Consider the following 18830-nt stretch of genomic DNA (forward strand, 5'->3'; position numbering starts at 1 on the left):
GGGGGTCACCATCTTGGAAAGTGTCTGTGACACTCACATGCTCAGTGGGCTCTGAGCAGCTGTTGAGAAGCTAAGCTTAGGGGTTGTGTAAATTATCAAACAGATAATGAAGCTGACCTGTAATATAAGCTGATACTACAAGGCTGATTATTAAATTCTGATGCTAATTGCACTGGTTTCTGTGCTGCCATGTATTAATTATCTGTATGAATTGCTATTTAGCCCAATATTGTGACATTTATATTCTATGTGCACTGTATATTTTGAGTTGGTCCCTAAGCTCAGTTAGTCACAGCAGCTCAGATCATGTGCAGTGAATCAGCAGATGGGGAGCTACTGGGGCATCTTTGGAGACACAGATCTTCCCTGCTAAAGGGCTGTGGTTGCCTTGGGCTGCTACAGAAGCCCAAAACATAATGTACAACATTTCTAGCTACTTCTTTAGTTAAGCTTTAGTTCTCATTTAAGTCTGCTGACAATTATTTAAACATGAAGTAAACCAAACAGAATTTTTTTTCACTAATATGGATTCATGCAGCTTAGCTACCATCAAGTACAAGGTACTGTTTTATTATTACAGAGAAAAAGGAAATTATTTTAAAACCTGACCATCAACCTGACCTAGAGCAGAATGAGTTCTTGTGTGAGAGAACAGTCATCAACCCTTGCTGAGCTCACCACAGAGTCACCAGAAAGCTGTATATTTTACTTACAATAACAAACAGTCCCAGCTGTAGAAGTTCTGAGAGCGCTGCTGTGTCACTCTGTAAAATCCTGGAGCAAAAAACAAAATTAATACGAGATCAAATTGGGACAACTACATGTAAAAAGGTGGGTATACAAAATAGCAAGTATACAAATTAAAGGAGAAGGAAAGGTTAAAACTAAGTAAGCCTTATCAGAAAGGTCCATCTAAATATATCAGTAAACCCCCAAGTAATGTTGCTCTGAGTCCCCTGTCAAAAGAAACACAGCATTTCTTTCCTTCTATTGTGTACACATGGGCTTCTGTATCAGACTTCCTGCCTTCAGCTTAAACCTCATTGCCCTGGGCAAGAGCATGCTCAGTTTGCTCCTCTTCCCCCCCCCCTTCTCTACTGTAATCTGAGCCCAGAGCAGGGAGAGACTCAGGCAGGAAGTGATGTCACACCACATTAATACTGCAGCTCCTATTCTAAACAGAGAGTTTCTAGAGCTTTTTACTCAGGTATGGTAAAATATTCTACAGAAAAAATATAGCATTCTAGCTTGCACTATTGCAGCTAATCTATTGGCAATAAAATGCCTCCATAGCTTTCCTTCTCCTTTAAAGAGTTTATTTATTAAACATCGAGTTGCGTTTTTCCCAAAAAATTCAAGTTTTTCTTGGGTAGTTTCAGTAAACACTCAAATTTTTCAGGATAAAAAAAAAATTGTTTCGAGATTTATTCTGCCCTGAAGCTGCGAAAAGCTCGGATGCAAAATTACTCCAGCTTAAACTTGTCAAGGTCATGTAGAAGTCAATGGCAAAGGTCACTTGAAGATGTTTTTAGCTTTCATGATTTTCTGGGTTTTTTCTGTGGTTTGTGCTCGAAAACTCGATCAATTCCAGGTATTCAAGCTTATTTTTTTGCCGATAACTCAATCAATTCGAGCATTTGAGTTTTTTACATTCGGGTTTTTCATAAATAAGCAAACATTCGAGTTGTGAGTTTATTTGAGGAGAAAACATACTCACAAACCTCACAAACTTGACCTTTGATAAATAACCCCCTAAATGGCATTTAAAAATGTATGATCAAGTTTGAAATATTATGGAGCTAGCAAAGTAGATACCACAACACAATCTCACAATTAATTTCCCTGTTTCTGCTTGTTGTTCCTGTTGTCATAATTTTTTTTGACATGAGCAGCAAAATGTAGTCTTTCCAGTGGGGAAAAAATGATACTTATACACGTATTATTAGTGGATATATCCTATATAATAAAGTTGAAGTGTCTCTGCGTCCAGTCCCTGTGTCCGTGGGATTGCGCTACTGCGCATGTGCCCCACGGACCGTCTCTGGCGAATGTTTGACTACATATGTTCTAGCGCCCGTTAATTTAACGGGCTTAATGTCTAGTTTAGAATAATTAATATAATGTGAAAATAATTGATTACTTGTATTACTTAATTGGCCATAATCCTATTTAATAAATAATTTATAAATTGCTAATAAATACTATTTTTTATAAACTACGGAGGGCTTCTCTTCCGGCTTCTTCTTTCTTCAAATTTCCCCGGGGCAGACGCATGTGCAGTAAAATGAAAAAGCCAACTTTTTAGTTAAAGTTCGACTTTTCACTTTAATGCGCATGCGCAGCCGCGAGAAGCCAGAAGAGGATCGTTCCGTGGTGCTCATTGGAATAACCCCGGGCCAGTGCAGTTTTCTGCTGATAGGAGCACAGGCCCGGGGTTTCAGGTAAGTAAATACATTCACTTGGGGCTGCCTAACATTTGGCACCCTCAAGTGATAAATGACTTTCCTTCTCCTTTAAAGAGTGTCAATAAATTTGCAACTTGCAAGAAATAACACTGAAGTTAAGTGCTACGCTTATGTCATTAACAGCACTTATAGCAAGACAAATTTGTCACATCGTACTTTGGTAAACAAGGGAGCTGTGTGAATTTTGTTGCAAGAATAGTCATGGTGTTCATGTGCAATTAGTTATATACTATTTTTATGAACTTTAGTAAACAGATGTTAAACAGATACAAAAGTGGAGTGAAGTAAAATTGGAGTAAGAAAGAGCAATGGTTTCAAAGCATCATAAAAAAACATCAAATCCCCAAAAACCTTACTCCAGTCTCCTAAATAAATTCATTTCAGTATTCTTTCGCATTAAACTGTTCTTGGCACCCTTTTTTTCTAATTTTGTAGTTCCAGCCCAATTAAAGGCAAGTATCATGGAAAAAATAATATAAGCTTCATCACATGAAAATAAGAAACTTTGTAAATATAATTAATTGAAATTTCTTCACTATCCACCTCTCAGAAATCTGTCTTTCTACATGCAGCTTTCTGCTGGAGTCAGAGAAAGACAGTTTGCTCTAATACTGTACTTCGTCTAGGCAAAAGGACAAAAGACCAATGATTTATGAGAGATAACTGTCTGCCAACAAAACTGTCTCCAACTATAAACTGAGAGGGACATATTATTGATAGGAGGAAAATGAAGATGAACTTGAGTATTTTAGAAATGGTGCAGAATTTTTAATTGATTATAATTAGTTTATTTTCATGAGATGAGGCTCATATTAGATGTTTGAGATTGTTCTTTAAATAAATGCAGAGAGAGTCTGGGGGAACTCTTGATTTAAATCCTTATTTACCTTTCCAATTCCTCTGGAGTGATAGCAGTTCCATTATTGTATACAAAATATACAGACATAATGCACTGGGCACTAGCCCTGAAAGAGAAACATAGTTTAGTGAGTATGTATTCATTCTGGCCTTACTTGTTTTTACACTAACCAATACAGAAATAAACTGAATATTTAGAATATTATATTACTATATTAATCAGGTCAATCATGGCAGGCATCAGGGGCACACAGCTGTAAGTGTCTCAGTCACATCAGTGGACCCCAGAAAATCAATACTTAGTACAATCAAAATGTGTCAGGCCAATAACACAATTATTAACAATTACACAAATACACAATTACAAGGCTTAATATAAAAATAGAAAGTGATTTTGTTATAATGATTATGCGATGACTGCCACTTTCTCCAACTAAAGAATTTTAGTTTTATGGGGAACAGCTGCTCTCAATCCACAACATGTTTTTATATCCTACCATGGATGAGACAGAAGGTTCCCATGTTTACCTATTGCAGTCTCAGAAAGCACCACCATATGGCACCAGCTCAAGATCAAATTTCTTTATAAGCTTTGCAATGTTTTCTCTTTAATCCATTTTGTATTTATGATTTATGAAGTCAGTATTTTTGAATGCACTTGCTTTCTGTCTGAGTTTGAATAGCCTACTGGAAATAACCCTAAGATATAAGGGTTAATTTACAATGCCCCATGTAGTGTGCAAAGCGCAATCAGACTCTTTTTTTTTGCACTTTGCCTTCTACGTAGGGCATTGTGCGAATACTGGCAGGCCTCTGTGCTCTGAAAAGCAGAGACCTGTGGACTGTTATTTGAATCTCATGCGGCATGCATTAAACTGCAATAGATTCAATAGAGGCACATAGGCATCCCCCTCCCATGGATGGAAATGCTGCAGGCGTATGGACAGGGCCGGGCAGCATCCTTTGACGTTGATTTTTGCACAGAGCACCGGATTTTCAATCTGGAACTCCATGCAAAGAGCAAAATCCCTGGGGGGGGGGGGGCTCAAGTTCTGTTAAGTGCTATTGTGCCCCTTAGTGCTGTTGCACTAATGTGGGGCAGTGTTGAAAAACATGCCCAAAAGGCACCTCTCACTATATTTTTCCCCTGCCACCTCAAGAATAAATCTGTGAGTATCTGGTATGAGGCTCAAAGGTTTGCACCTGACTTTAAATGCAACAGGGCACATTCAGTTGAGCAATATCAACTTATTACCTGTAAATTGCACCTTGCAGTAAATGGGGACGCAATATGTGTATATTGTCAAATAACAACCCCCAAAATCCTCCAGTACCCTTTTATTTTAAGTGGCGTCTATATTGAAACATTCACATATTTTGAGCTTCACCATAGGGGTTTTGGGCATATTACTTACCGCTGCATTATCATTTTTGTCTGAGGCTCATCATCCTTAATCTGTGCCACATACACTGTTGCTTTTGTTGCCTTTGTCAGAGCTCTGCAATTAGAAAAAAACCCATAAATACTGCATTGTTAAGAGGATTTTTATCTTCTTGCTTTTTCTTTTCTTCTTTATTTAACTCTTTATAGTTGCTCTGCTATATAAATATAACTATTTGGTTAAAAAAGACTCTACAGGTAGGAATATTAAGAACTGATATTTTATTTGCTATCTTAAAGGGGTGGTTCACCTTTAGGTTAACTTTTAGTATGTTATAGAATGGCCAATTCAAAACAACTTTTCAATTAGTTTTCATTCTTTTTTTTTCATAGTTCTTGAATTATTTGCCTGCTTTTTCTGACTTTCTTGCTTTCAAGTGGAGGTCAAAGACACCATCTAAAAAAACAAATACTCTGTAACGCTACACATTTTTTGTTATTCCTAGTTTTTATTATTCTTATTTCTGTTCAGTCCCACTCCTATTCATATTCCAGTCTCTTATTCAAATCAGTGGTTGCTAGGGGAATGTGGGCCTGCTGAATAAAAAAACTAAATAAAAAACACAAATAATAAAAAATGAAAACCAATTGCAAATTGTCTCAGAATATCACCACTACATCATACTAGACGTTAATTCTCAATTGCCCTAGGATAAACCTGGTTCCAACCTTAATAAATATATTTAAAAGATAGTTGTTAGTTCTTCCACTGTGTTGATGTAAATAAATTACCGGTATATAGTTGAAAAAACTCATGTTTTTTTCACACCTAGCTTGTACTCTTGAATGTAAGTGTAATATATATATATATATATATATATATATATATATATATATATATAGATATATATATAAATTAGAAGTGGTAGAGATCGCACTCACAGGTCTTAATATAGAAAAAGAAAATTTATTGTGGACAAGTGCTGACGTTTCGGCTGAGACAACAGCCTTTCTCAGCCGAAACGTCAGCACTTGTCCACAATAAATTTTCTTTTTCTATATTAAGACCTGTGAGTGCGATCTCTACCACTTCTAATTGATGTTACCGACTTTGGACTGCACCCAGGCACGCCTGACCTCTATTTCGTGAGTGCCGGTTTTTTGCTTTATATATATATATATATATATATATATATATATATATATATATATATATATAGATAGATAGATAGATAGATAGATATAGGGAAAGGTGGGTGCAAGCTGCACACCTTAAAGTACACAAAAGATACCTGGGTGCTCTGGTTAGAGAATAAACAGAAAAAGCACGTAGTACCGGCACTCCCAGGATTTGCATAAAAAACTCAAATGTTCGATATATTGAAATAAATGAAAAAGGTTTATTAAATCTGACGTTTCGGTTCCTCACAGGAACCTTTCCTTGAGAAAGGTTCCTGTGAGGAACCGAAACGTCGGATTTAATAAACCTTTTTCATTTATTTCAATATATCGAACATTTGAGTTTTTTATGCAAATCCTGGGAGTGCCGGTACTACGTGCTTTTTCTATATATAGATATAGATATATATATATATATATATATATATATATATATATATATATATTTTATTTTTATTTATTTTTTTTAATTTGTTACTTATAGTTAGTTACTTGTTCACTGTCTGTTCCAGTACAATTACAATATTGTTTTAAATTGAAAGTATAGTTCTGCTTATACAAATAACACTAAATATATTACAAAATACCAATATGCATACAAAAAGAACACCGAGTGCTGAGAGTAGAAGTGCAACATACCCCAAAACATTCTACAGCTCCTTTACAAAAAATAGGACAGGTGTTGTGTGTGTACATGCAACAATTTGACTTTACTCCATTGACCCTTATAGTACTACCAAACACAGAATATAAGGTAGCCCTAATAAAACCAATAAAGCAAGAGTCTATCAATTTGGTTGGTTCTTTGTGCCACACTTTTGTCAATCACAGGTCTAAAGGGGTTAATTTCTCCCCTTTAGTATCACGGTGTGCAGACTCTGCACTGACAGGAAAATTAAAATAAAATAGCTGTCATCGTCCAAGTAAAATTTAGTGCTGTAAACAGACAAAGACATAATGCATATTTTCATGCTAGTCCTTACCTTTTGATCTCCTCTGAAGTCTCTCGCACTTCATCAGCAGTCTTTGAGAATTTTAGAGTGACCCGATAAGATTGATCAACAGCAAAAATCTGCAGGGTAAGGCATAAAAAGATAAGAATAGTGAGCTCATTAATTGGAAAAGCATGGGCAGAGCATATATACACATACAGTGTATCTATATTTATATATATCTATATCTATCTATATATATATATATAGATATATATATATATATATATTCGCTTGTATTGGTTAGTAACAGCACTCACGCTATGTTCTCTTCGTATGTGTGGTGCAAGTCCCGTTGAGGTTTTCCGGTCTTCCCTCGTTATATAATGTACAAAATTTGACAGCACTCACGAATTGTATGCAAAAGGTTGTATTAAAGTGAAAAAAGCATATACATCACCATATGTGTACACATTTTGTAGCGACGTTTCGAGCCAGTTTAGGCTCTTTCTCAAGCCATGTGAACAATGGTTTTTAAAATCCAATTAGTCTATACAGGTTTTTAAAGTCCATCAAAGGAAGTGACCTACTAATTCTTTCCATATGCCTTGTACAGGGCTGTCACCACACCTGCTGTATAGAACAATTAAATAGACGTTTGTAACATGTATATAATAACAAATCATAAATTTTCTTATACACACAATAAAATGTCCATCTTTCATAAAAATAGATACAGGTTATAATCTTTATTCAATCCATTTGGATGTAGTGAATTTAGTTTTTTTATCCACCACACCTCTCTTTGTTTAAGTTTCAGCTCACGATCCCCACCTCTTTTTAGTGGGGGCACTGTCTCCAGTATCGTGAATCTAAGCTGTTCCGCTGTATGCCCTTTCTCTTTAAAATGGGGTGCGATTGTGATCATGGATACTACATATTATGTAAACGAGATTAAAGGACAGTTGGAGGACGGGGTCTATAAGGTTCTGGATAGGGATCCCTTACCTAACATCACAAAGAAAATAGAACAGGTGTTAACAACCATGGTTAACAACCAAACTATTTCGGAGGAATTGAAAGCATTTCTGACGGTGTCGTTTCCACGCACACCCTCACTGTATACGTTGCCCAAGATCCATAAGGATCCTGTCCATCCGCCGGGCCGACCGATTGTGTCTGGCATTGATTCTGTATTTTGCCCAATGGCGACTTAAATAAGGAGAGGTGTGGTGGATAAAAAAACTAAATTCGCTACATCCAAATGGATTGAATAAAGATTATAACCTGTTTCTATTTTTATGAAAGATGGACATTTTATTGTGTGTATAAGAAAATATATGATTTGTTATTATATACATGTTACAAACGTCTATTTAATTGTTCTATACAGCAGGTGTGGTGACAGCCCTGTACAAGGCATATGGAAAGAATCAGTAGGTCACTTCCTTTGATGGACTTTAAAAACCTGTATAGACTAATTGGATTTTAAAAACCATTGTTCACATGGCTTGAGAAAGAGCCTAAACTGGCTCGAAACGTCGCTACAAAATGTGTACACATATGGTGATGTATATGCTTTTTTCACTTTAATACAACCTTTTGCATACAATTCGTGAGTGCTGTCCAATTTTGTACATTATATATATATATATATATATATATATATATATATATATATATATATATATATATATATATATATATATATATATATATATATATATATATAAAAACGCTGGCCCGGTGCACACAGATCACTGGTAAATGCCCAGGTGCTGGTACATAAATCTGTATATTAAACAAACATGAAAGGGTCTGAGGACGGCTCACATTCAAGAGCCGAAAAGTTAAATAAACACAATACCCATGAGTGCGGACCTTTTATGTTTGTTTAAAAAAAAAAAAATATATATATATATATATATATATAAAATCCAAAAATCCAGCGCACTCCGTTCACAAGTATAGTATAGACCCAGGTGCTACCTACTGTGGCTGTAGTATCCAATAATCCAAAAAAAGTAGAGGTGCACACTGGGATTTGAAAAACAGTTAAAACTTCAGCTTTATTATAAATTACATTTAAAAGGAACTGGTCGACGTTTCGGTCTCTGTCTAAGACCTTTCTCAAGAGAAAGGTCTTGAGAAAGGTCTTAGACAGAGACCGAAACGTCGACCAGTTCCTTTTAAATGTAATTTATAATAAAGCTGAAGTTTTAACTGTTTTTCAAATCCCAGTGTGCACCTCTACTTTTTTTGGATTATTATATATATATATATATATATATACTGTATATAGTACATTCTATGTCACCCATAAAGTGGATTCCCGTACCAGAGGCCACCCCTTTAGACTAGAAGAAAAGAACTTTCATTTGAAGCAACGTAGGGGGTTCTCCACATTGAGGACAGTGAGGTTGTGGAATGCACTGCCGGGTGATGTTGTGATGGCTGATTCAGTTAATGCCTTTAAGAGTGGCTTGGATGATTTTTTGCTCGGAACAAAGCAGGATCCCGCACACCCTACAGATAACAGCAATATGCCTGGTGCTCACTGGCAGAGGTTTGGCAAGCCCCACAACAGAGTACAGCAAAGGAATTCCAACGGCACACAGGACTATGAGAAATCTTCAAAAATTAATTTCAATGCGGAGTGCGATGCAACGTTTCGGGGAGTAAAACCCCTTTGTCAAGCATGCTTGACAAAGGGGTTTTACTCCCCGAAACGTTGCATCGCACTCCGCATTGAAATACATTTTTGAAGATTTCTCATAGTCCTGTGTGCCGTTGGAATTCCTTTGCTGTACTTGGATGATTTTTTGGACAGACATAATATCAAAGGCTATTGTGATACTAAGCTCTATAGTTAATATAGATATGGGTATACAGAATTTATGTAAAAGTAGGTAGGGGTGTGTGTATGGATGCTGGGTTTTCATTTGGAGGGGCTGAACTTGATGGACTTTGTCTTTTTTTCAACCCAATTTAACTATGTAACTATGTAACTATGTAACTAAATGGCAAACAGGAGATCAACAAATGGTGGCCTTGTCTGCCTCTTCCTTTTTTGGCATGGATTTAATCCATCTAACTGTGGTCTAATTGCTCATATCAACAACATGCTAAAAATGCCACCAACCTAACTAGCTGAACCAACTTGATGAAATGGCAGTTGAATTACATTCAGTTGAAAGAATCCTAAAGGCTTAGCAACTAGCAAACATAAGGGTGTTAAAATAATTGTATACATTTCACTTAAATTTACCCCAGGACCCTGCAATTTTCAAATCACCTAATAACATATTATTTTTTAAACAAAGTGTTTTTTCTCTTCCTTACTTTTCCCACTTTTACCATTGCTTTCATGCATTCACAAGTAAAATACATTTCACAGGGCAATACTGTAAGCACTGCCCTTTTCAGTAATTCTACATGTGATAAGGTTGCGGGATGAGTAAGAATAAATGATGGTGTCATACAGAAAAAACTAACTAACTGTCTTTCAAAATAACTGACTCAGATACAAAGCTGCAAGCAGAGACAAGGGGGACAATGGGGTAGTGAAGAGCAACATAATTTCTCCATAATATATAGCTCATATTACATTTTAAATTTCGTGATACTTCCTTTTAAAGCTGAAAACTTCCAAATATTATAATATATATATATTATTCACTCATGCCTGGTACTGATCACTGGAAATTTTTTATTTAAATATGTAAATAGGCATTGCTTGTTGCAATTATTTTCTAATAACGTTACCCCTAATTATTTGCATTAAATAAATATATTTAAGGATTTGATGGTTTCCAGAGTAAATTAGCAGCAAATAAAAATATACTATTTTTCCTTACATCCAATACACGAGTAGCAGCCAGGGAGAAGTTTCCTAAATCCTCTGCAGTCACAGTTACTCGGTAATTACCCTTCAAAGTTGCATCCAGCGAGCTAGCGACCCTGTGAGGTAGGAAAATGATTAACACTATAGCCTTCTTTTTTTTTTCTAAATAAACCCCATAAGTCTGTTTTTGTTTCAATCCACAATCACTATTGGGTTGGGAATACTAACCTGATGCTTCCCTGGTAGATTTCCTTTTCACTAGTGGTGACAACAGTGAAGATGTTCAGAAGTGGTTTGATAACATCCCCTGAGATAAACTCAACGGAGGTGATTGAAAATTTTAGAACAGCATTCAGACCAGAATCTTTATCGGTGGCCTGAGAGAAAGAGAAGAGACTTATACATCAGACTGGGCCATTGTCTAAATAGTCAGAAAAGCCAGCAAGGGAAATTAAACAAATTAACGTTTATCAGGAAAAATGCTATTTCGGGGGTCTAGTACAACAGCAAATAAAATGAAAACAGTATAGTTGTCAATGTTTTATGTTCTCTATGACTTACCTTGACAAGAGCCACTTGGTAATCAATGGGGGCTATATCAGGCACAACCACTACGGAGAAGAGATAAATCAGTCACAGATGGAAATAAGGTGTCATGTAGCGTATTACATAGTATGGCAAGAAACAGAATGAAAAAAATTGTGTAAAATCATGGAAATGTATTATGCATATTATATTGGTAGGCCGGGTTCACAGAAAACAGTGTAAAATGCGGAAAAAACATAAAATCAGGGGAGGTAATATTGAGGTTTCATTGTATTCCAGAAACATATTTAATTAGAATTGCATCTTCCAATTTATAGTACAGTGTATTTCATTATGTTGGACATATCCATATTATAAATCACATAACATATCATATATCTATCATGGTATTCTATAAAAATGCTCTTGTAAAATACGGTAAGATGTATTTACCAAAAACTTCATCAACATCCAAAAACTCAGGAGCATGGTCATTGATATCTTGTATATTCACACGCAGGGTTACTAAGAATAAAAAGAGAAAATCCGTTATGTTTTATCACTCAAAACAAATTTAACAAATGTAATATTTTTGTAAAAGCAATATAAACAGGAGTAAGAATAAGCTAAATGCTGTCCAACTTCTGTGGTACCGAGGGCCAAAATTTTACTGGCCTATGTGGTGGAGGGCCGATAATAGAAGTCAGTGTTGGCCACTCCCCCTTTTAAACCACACCCACTGTAAACCACTCCCATGTTACCACAAGAACATTTAAGATCATATTCACATTAACGGTGGTAGCTCACCAAAAAACCAAATGGTGCTCACTGGAGGGAAATCCCTCATCACTCATATGTTATAAACATACCCTTAAATCCATATGCCTTATCCTCCCCTGTGGATAATACAACAACCCCCCAACACATGATTAAACACCTTAGGGACCCTTAACAACAATTTCCAAATGCTAACAAACCCCCAGAACAAAGCCCTAACAGGCTTACATTCCACAGGTGAAATTGTAATTGAACAGCACCACTCAATCTTTGTAAGATAAAAATGCCTTTATTGCAGCCTTCTGGGCATCATTGTGATGCCCAAAAGGCTGCAATAAAGGCATTTTTAGCTTACAAAGATTGAGTGGTGCTGTTCAATTACAATTTCTTCAATATTGACCGGTGATAAGTGGCCACTGGGGAACCTGCACTACAACTTAAAAAGAAAAAGGTGTAAGAAGTCGTGCTGACTGCTCCTTTTACATTCCACAGGAAGCATAGGGCAAGCAGAGAATGGCACACACTAGCAGCACTGGGCAAGCAGACAATGGCACACACAGGCAGCACTGAGTAAGCAGAGAATGGCACACACAAGCAGCACTGGGCAAGCAGAGAATGGCACACACAAGCAGCACTGATTAAGCAGAGAATGGCACACAAGCAGAACTGGGCAAGCAGAGAATGGCACACACAGGCAGCACTGAGTAAGCAGAGGATAGCACACACAGGCAGCACTGAGTAAGCAGAGAATGGCACACAAAAGCAGCACTGGGTAGGCAGAGAATGGCACGCACAAGCAGCACTGAGTAAGCAGAGAATGGCACACACAGGCAGCACTGAGTAAGCAGAGAATGGCACACACAAGCAGCACTGGGCAAGCAGAGAATGGCACACACAAGCAGCATAGAGTAAGCAGAGAAAGGCACACACAAGCAGCACTGGGCAAGCAGAGAATAGCACATACATGCAGCACTGAGTAAGCAGAGAGTGACACACACAAGCAGCACTGGGCAAGCAGAGAATGGCACACACAAGCAGCACTGGGTAAGCAGAGAATGGCACACACAAGCAGCATTGGACAAGCAGAGAATGGCACACACAAACAGCACTGAGTAAGCAGAGAAAGGCACACACAAGCAGCACTGGGCAAGCAGAGAATAGCACACGCAGGCAGCACTGAGTAAGCAGAGAATGGCACACACAAGCAGCACTGGGCAAGCAGAGAATAGCACACACAAGCAGCACTGGGCAAGCAGAGAATGGCACACACAAGGAGCACTGAGTAAGCAGAGAATGGCACACACAAGCAGCACTGGGTAAGCAGAGAATGGCACACACAAGCAGCATTGGACAAGCAGAAAATGGCACACACAAGCAGCACTGATTAAGCAGAGAAAGGCACACACAAGCAGCACTGGGCAAGCAGAGAATAGCACACGCAGGCAGCACTGGGCAAGCAGAGAATGGCACACACAAGCAGCACTGAGTAAGCAGAGAATGGCACACACAAGCAGCACTGGGCAAGCAGAGAATGGCACACACAGGCAGCACTGGGCAAGCAGAGAATGGCAGACCGAAGCAGCACTGAGCAAGCAGAGAATGGCAAACACAGGGAGGGAAGGCAGAACAGAGCAGGAGACAGGGAAAGCTATCATTCTAATATGTACTACATACAGTGACACAGTGCTGGTGCCCCATTACCATTTTGTATAAAGTGTGAACAGGTGAACAATGTGGGCAGTTTTAGTCTGGATATCAGGTGTGAACAGTACAGTTTAGGATATAAACAATAGAGGCGTCACAAGTGTGAACAATGCAGGGGGATCACAGGTGCGAACAATACAGGGATTGATCTGAATTTGAGGTTTAAACAATGCAGGGGCCAGTTAATCTCTGTAGTGATACCTTTTAAATTTTACATATGGTAAACAGACACAGCATGTGGGGGCCACAGAAGGGGGGTCGAGGGCCGCATGTGGCCCGCGGGCCACAAATTGGACAGCCCTAAACTAAAAGGTTGAAAATAGAAGATAAGGAGCAACTGGAAAATGCTCTGTAAATGCAAAAAATATTAGATTGCCATGGAGTAAAAACAGAATTAAAAAAATTATAGATTAAATCAATTTTTTTCAAGAACTTTTAGAGGAATGAGTATGAGTGTTCATTTACATATGCATGTTCAACTGTAATGTGCTAAAATAAACACACTGATACTATTAATAAAAGTGCTTGTATCCTGCTCTAATGAATTATCCATACAGCAATTGCACATATGGATGTAAGGCAGGCATATCCAAAGTCAGGCCAATTGCGGCCCGTTTTCAAATTTACACCGGCCCTCAGCCTCCATCATGAAATAACTTGTTTAATAATAATGTGGCCCCCAGCACAGTACAATCGGGAATCACATAGCAGTAATATTTGGGCACATTAGTGAAATGATCTGCCACTTGATCTATACTGCTGCCTGTGTGCTGAAGGTGTTAGCAATAGACACATACTGGCATGACGCACCGCTCTTGCATACTTTTTTAGGGCTAAAGGTACAATAGATGTACTGATGTGCCAGTACAGTGAACTAAAGACGTATGTGAGAGCGGTGCGTCTTTAGTCTATTGCACCTTCAGCCCTAAAAAAGAACGCAAGAGCGGCAGTATATGTCTATTGCCAACACCTTCAGCTAACAGGCAACACTATAGACCAAGTGGCAGATCATTTCACTAATCATGTGCCCAAATATTACTGCTTTGGCTACGCAATTTCTTGTTTAAATGAGGCATGGAGAATAAGTCCAAACAGACTCCGCTTCTCCACTTCCTAAACACTGTGTACACATTCATTTCCAGGAGTGAATGATCCTGATCACAAGCTAGCTAGATCGGAATGGATGTCAGGCTGAATAGTCGGCCCTCACACATTTTTACCTCACTAAATCTGGCCCTCGTTGCAAAAAGTTTGGACACCCCTGATGTAAGGGAATGCTAGAGTTACAGGCACCCTGGACCTCGCAGTAATTCCATGGTTTCCTTAGCAAATTGCTTTCATTGTTGCAAGAGACTTGCCCAAAGTAAACATAGGCATTACTTTCTTTTAATAGCATAAAACCTGAAGCCATAACGAAATACCTGACGCAGCAAGATCTGTAAACTTGTTATGAGCTAAGGGGGGCCCTTTGCACAGCCAGAACTTGCAGTTTTTGGATCTAAAACACACAAATCTAACCAAAGGAAATAGTTGTAGTTCCCAGCACATGAAGTACTATGCGTTTGACATCCTGAGAAATACAGATGGAAGAGGGACAAATAGTCTGATGCATGAATATAAAGAAGTAGTATAAGTTATACACAAACCATTCTTGCTGTATTTGTCCCCAATCAATGTCAGCTTGTCCTCTACACGCAGCATCATCACCATTGCATCACACAGCTCATAGTCAACAACTTCAGTGTTATTTACAAAAAGCTGACCATCTGGAGCCAACCAGAGCCAATCATAGCAAATGTTGCCTACATCATTGCCATTCTTAAAGCACTCCACTGAGAGTGCCTGAAATTCCAGTTCATGGACGGTATCAGGATCATATGCCTTCAGAGTGGTAAGTAACTCTTCTCCCACAGTTCTGTTCTCAAGAAGAAACTGATCATTTAGAGAGGAGGGGTCAACATATGGTGGCTCATCATTGAGATCCAGCACTTGGACGCTGGCAGTGGCAGTTGCTGTGTGACTGACTCCCTGGAGCCCATTATCTTGTGCTTCAATGATTAAAGTAAAGCTTTGCTGTGTCTCATAATCCAGCATCACATCAGGATCCAATGAAAGAATTCCACTATACAGGCCTGATTCATCTTTTTGAGCACGGATAATAAAGTTCCCTGATCCTCCTTGAGAAATACGAAAACTCACACGATTGTTCAGCTCAGTCTGGTCTTGATCTCTGACGCTTAGAATTCCAACTTGTGCAGCTAAAGTTAAAAATGCGGACGATAGTTTAATGTAAACTTTTATACTGTATAAATACGATATGGTGTAGAGGCACAAGTGTGCACTGCAAATTCATTTCACTCTTTCTTACAGAATATAGGGGAAAATTACTGGAGTAATGACAGTAATGTTATTTTTTTTAGGCAATAGTTAAAGAGGTTGTAAACCCAGATACATTTTGCATGATGTAAGCAAACTTAAAGGGACCGTAAAGGGCTCCTCTTATTATTTCATATGATTCAAGAATCCTGCTACCTGCTTCTGAATGTTCCACTGCATTAAATCATTCGGATCATAAGCTAAATTCATCTTTAAACGACTGCTTATTGAAATATTTCACACTTTTCTCTAAAATTGGGGGTGTGATTTATTAAAGGAGAATTAAACCCTAAAAATGGATATGGCAATATTTTATATACTGAACTTATTGCACCAGCCTAAAGTTTCAGCTTCTCAATAGCAGCAATGATCCAGGACTTCAAACTTGTCACCAGCTTGGAAAGTGTCTGCGACACTCACATGCTCAGTGAGCTCTGAGCAGCTATTGAGAAGCTGTGCTTAGGGGTCATTGCAAATTATCAAGCAAAAAATTAGGTTTTCCTGTAATATAAGCTGATGCTACAGGACTGATTATTATTATAAAATATTGTTTCTGTGCTGCCATGTAGTAATTATCAGCCTTATATTGTGACATTTCTATTCTATGTGTACTGTATATTGTGAGTCGGTCCCTACGCTCAGTAAGTGACAGCAGCACAGAGCATGTGCAGTGAATCAGCAGAAAAAAAAGTTGGGGAGCTACTGGGGCGTCTTCAGAGGCACAGATCTTTACTGCTAAAAGGCTGTGGTTACCTTGGGTTAGTACAAAAGCCCAAAATGTACAACATTTCTAGCCTACTTCTTTGGTTAAGATTTAGTTATCCTTTAAACTCTACTGCCTAATCAAATATCTCATACAGAGATACATTTGGCAGGTATTTAAAACATAAAATACAAACAAAGGTCATGTATATAGTGTAAAATAACCTTCCTTGTCTAGCCCACTCACAATATTTTAGTGTTTTTAGGCAGAGACTCTAAGCCTCATTTCAGAAGTGATATTAAAACAGTGACACACTAGGGGTAATTTACAACAGCAAGTGCAGTTGCAGGGCCGTTAAATTGGTCACAGTTAGTTGCACAAAATATCTCATACATTAAAGACACTTCTTTAAGTACTTCCTGTTCCAAATGAAGCACAAGTGCATCTATTGGCACAGGGGAACCCTTTAGCTAGCATCCCCTTCTAAGGTGGTGGTAGCTGCAGGGCTCCCAGTGTGGGCTGAGTATTGATGTAGCCTGCACTGGGAACCCTGGAGCTTACTGCCACCATTGAAGGTATTTAAATGTGTGCACACCAAAATTCCATCTACTAAGTTTACGGATTTTTTTGTACCTGGCTAAGTGCCTATTGCCCTTCTCAGTGTGACTGAGGCCAAACGAACTCTGTACCTAATATCGGTCACTGGCCTGGCATTAAATACCATTTGAGAATTCCAGCCATGCTCACTTTATTTTAATGCATGGAGTAGTGCTTATGTAAAAAGATATGGCTGTGCGCTGCACCCCCTAATGTGAATAAAACTTTTGCTAACAAATGATGACAAGTGATGCTCCCATGTACAAAAGCTTGCAACTAGACTACTGGAAGCAGGCACACTGACACTGGACTTCTGCAAAACGTTTCTTGCACTTGACTTCCATTAGTAATAGCAGTGGTAGTTTGATAAACTTACCTATTGTGCTCTCATTAACAGAAAAATTGTAGACAGACTTGCTGAATACAGGCGCATTGTCATTTAGATCCTGAAACATAGAGAACAGGTTGTAATAACATAGAACTCGTTTCCTGCTTGTGATGAATGTAACAATAAAAGGCAGCAATGATGAAGGCTCTTTTCCCAGTATCTCCCCAAAATGTTAGGTGGGTAGCTACCACAAATACACTGTTACCTTCACTGTAATTTAAGAATAAGAAGTTACATATTTTAGTATCTACTATAACATTCATGTGATGTGGGAAGTATATAAGTAATTTTTTTTCTTTTTACCTCAACATTGATGGTAACATTGACCTCAGAAGTAAGAGAAGGAACACCCAAATCATATAACTCTACTGTCAGCACAATACGACCATTGTCTTTTTCGTCAATAGCCTCTCGGTCAAGAGACCCTATGCTTGTCACAAGTCCTGTAGTCACATTGACAGTGAAGTTGCTACTCATTGCACTTGGCAGGAGGAGGAACTCTATGCGGCTGTTATTGGTGTTTGGTTCGTCACCATCAAAAGCCTGTGGAAAGATGAAGACTGTTGTCACCTGACTAAACTACTAATGTCTTGTGAGATGATAGATTCCAGGCCAGATGCCTTACCTCAATCTGGATCCTGACATCATCAGTGTTCTCATTGACGAAAATATTGTATGTTCCTATAGCTGTAGGTATCTCATCATTTTCATCTAGAACAGTTATCTCAAGCAGAGCGGTACCAGTTGCATTGAGCCCATCTGCAGCCCGCAGTGTTGCATAATATAAAGAACGGCGCTCTCGATCCAAAAAGCTTCCACTGATGGCAGTGATTTCCCCAGAGTCTCTGTTTACATGGAAGATCTGTTGTCTGCAAATAATACAAGTCAGTTACTGTGCAAGGTATAAAATATTATTAAGTTTTTGAGGCAAGGTGAACTTATGAGGACACATCACATTTGGCAGGCACCAATCAATCCGGAACATCCAACGAAAGTAGATTCCAAGAGCCGAAAAATTATATATAAAATATAATACTTTATTTTACATCACATCTATAAAAGAAGAGTAACGCCTGACGCGTTTCGTGTCACAGAGACACT

At 38.2% G+C, this 18830-nt stretch overlaps 1 protein-coding gene across 1 annotated transcript in view; it reads right to left on the bottom strand.

The window, feature by feature from the left end:
* The window catches only part of cdhr2.L (cadherin related family member 2 L homeolog), a 65946-nt gene that overhangs the window by 6601 nt on the left and 40515 nt on the right, over positions 1 to 18830 (bottom strand). Inside the window, exons 17-28 of the mRNA XM_041586233.1 lie at positions 18355 to 18598; positions 18033 to 18272; positions 17718 to 17787; positions 15312 to 15923; positions 11638 to 11709; positions 11221 to 11270; positions 10888 to 11036; positions 10673 to 10775; positions 6867 to 6955; positions 4739 to 4822; positions 3353 to 3430; positions 714 to 774 (exon numbers count right to left, since the gene is read on the bottom strand). Of these exons, the coding sequence (XP_041442167.1) occupies positions 714 to 774; positions 3353 to 3430; positions 4739 to 4822; positions 6867 to 6955; positions 10673 to 10775; positions 10888 to 11036; positions 11221 to 11270; positions 11638 to 11709; positions 15312 to 15923; positions 17718 to 17787; positions 18033 to 18272; positions 18355 to 18598 (1852 nt within the window). The remainder of the gene's footprint in view (positions 1 to 713; positions 775 to 3352; positions 3431 to 4738; positions 4823 to 6866; positions 6956 to 10672; positions 10776 to 10887; positions 11037 to 11220; positions 11271 to 11637; positions 11710 to 15311; positions 15924 to 17717; positions 17788 to 18032; positions 18273 to 18354; positions 18599 to 18830) is intronic.

The sequence above is a fragment of the Xenopus laevis genome, chromosome 3L (assembly GCF_017654675.1).
Source record: "Xenopus laevis strain J_2021 chromosome 3L, Xenopus_laevis_v10.1, whole genome shotgun sequence".
NCBI lineage: Eukaryota > Metazoa > Chordata > Amphibia > Anura > Pipidae > Xenopus > Xenopus laevis.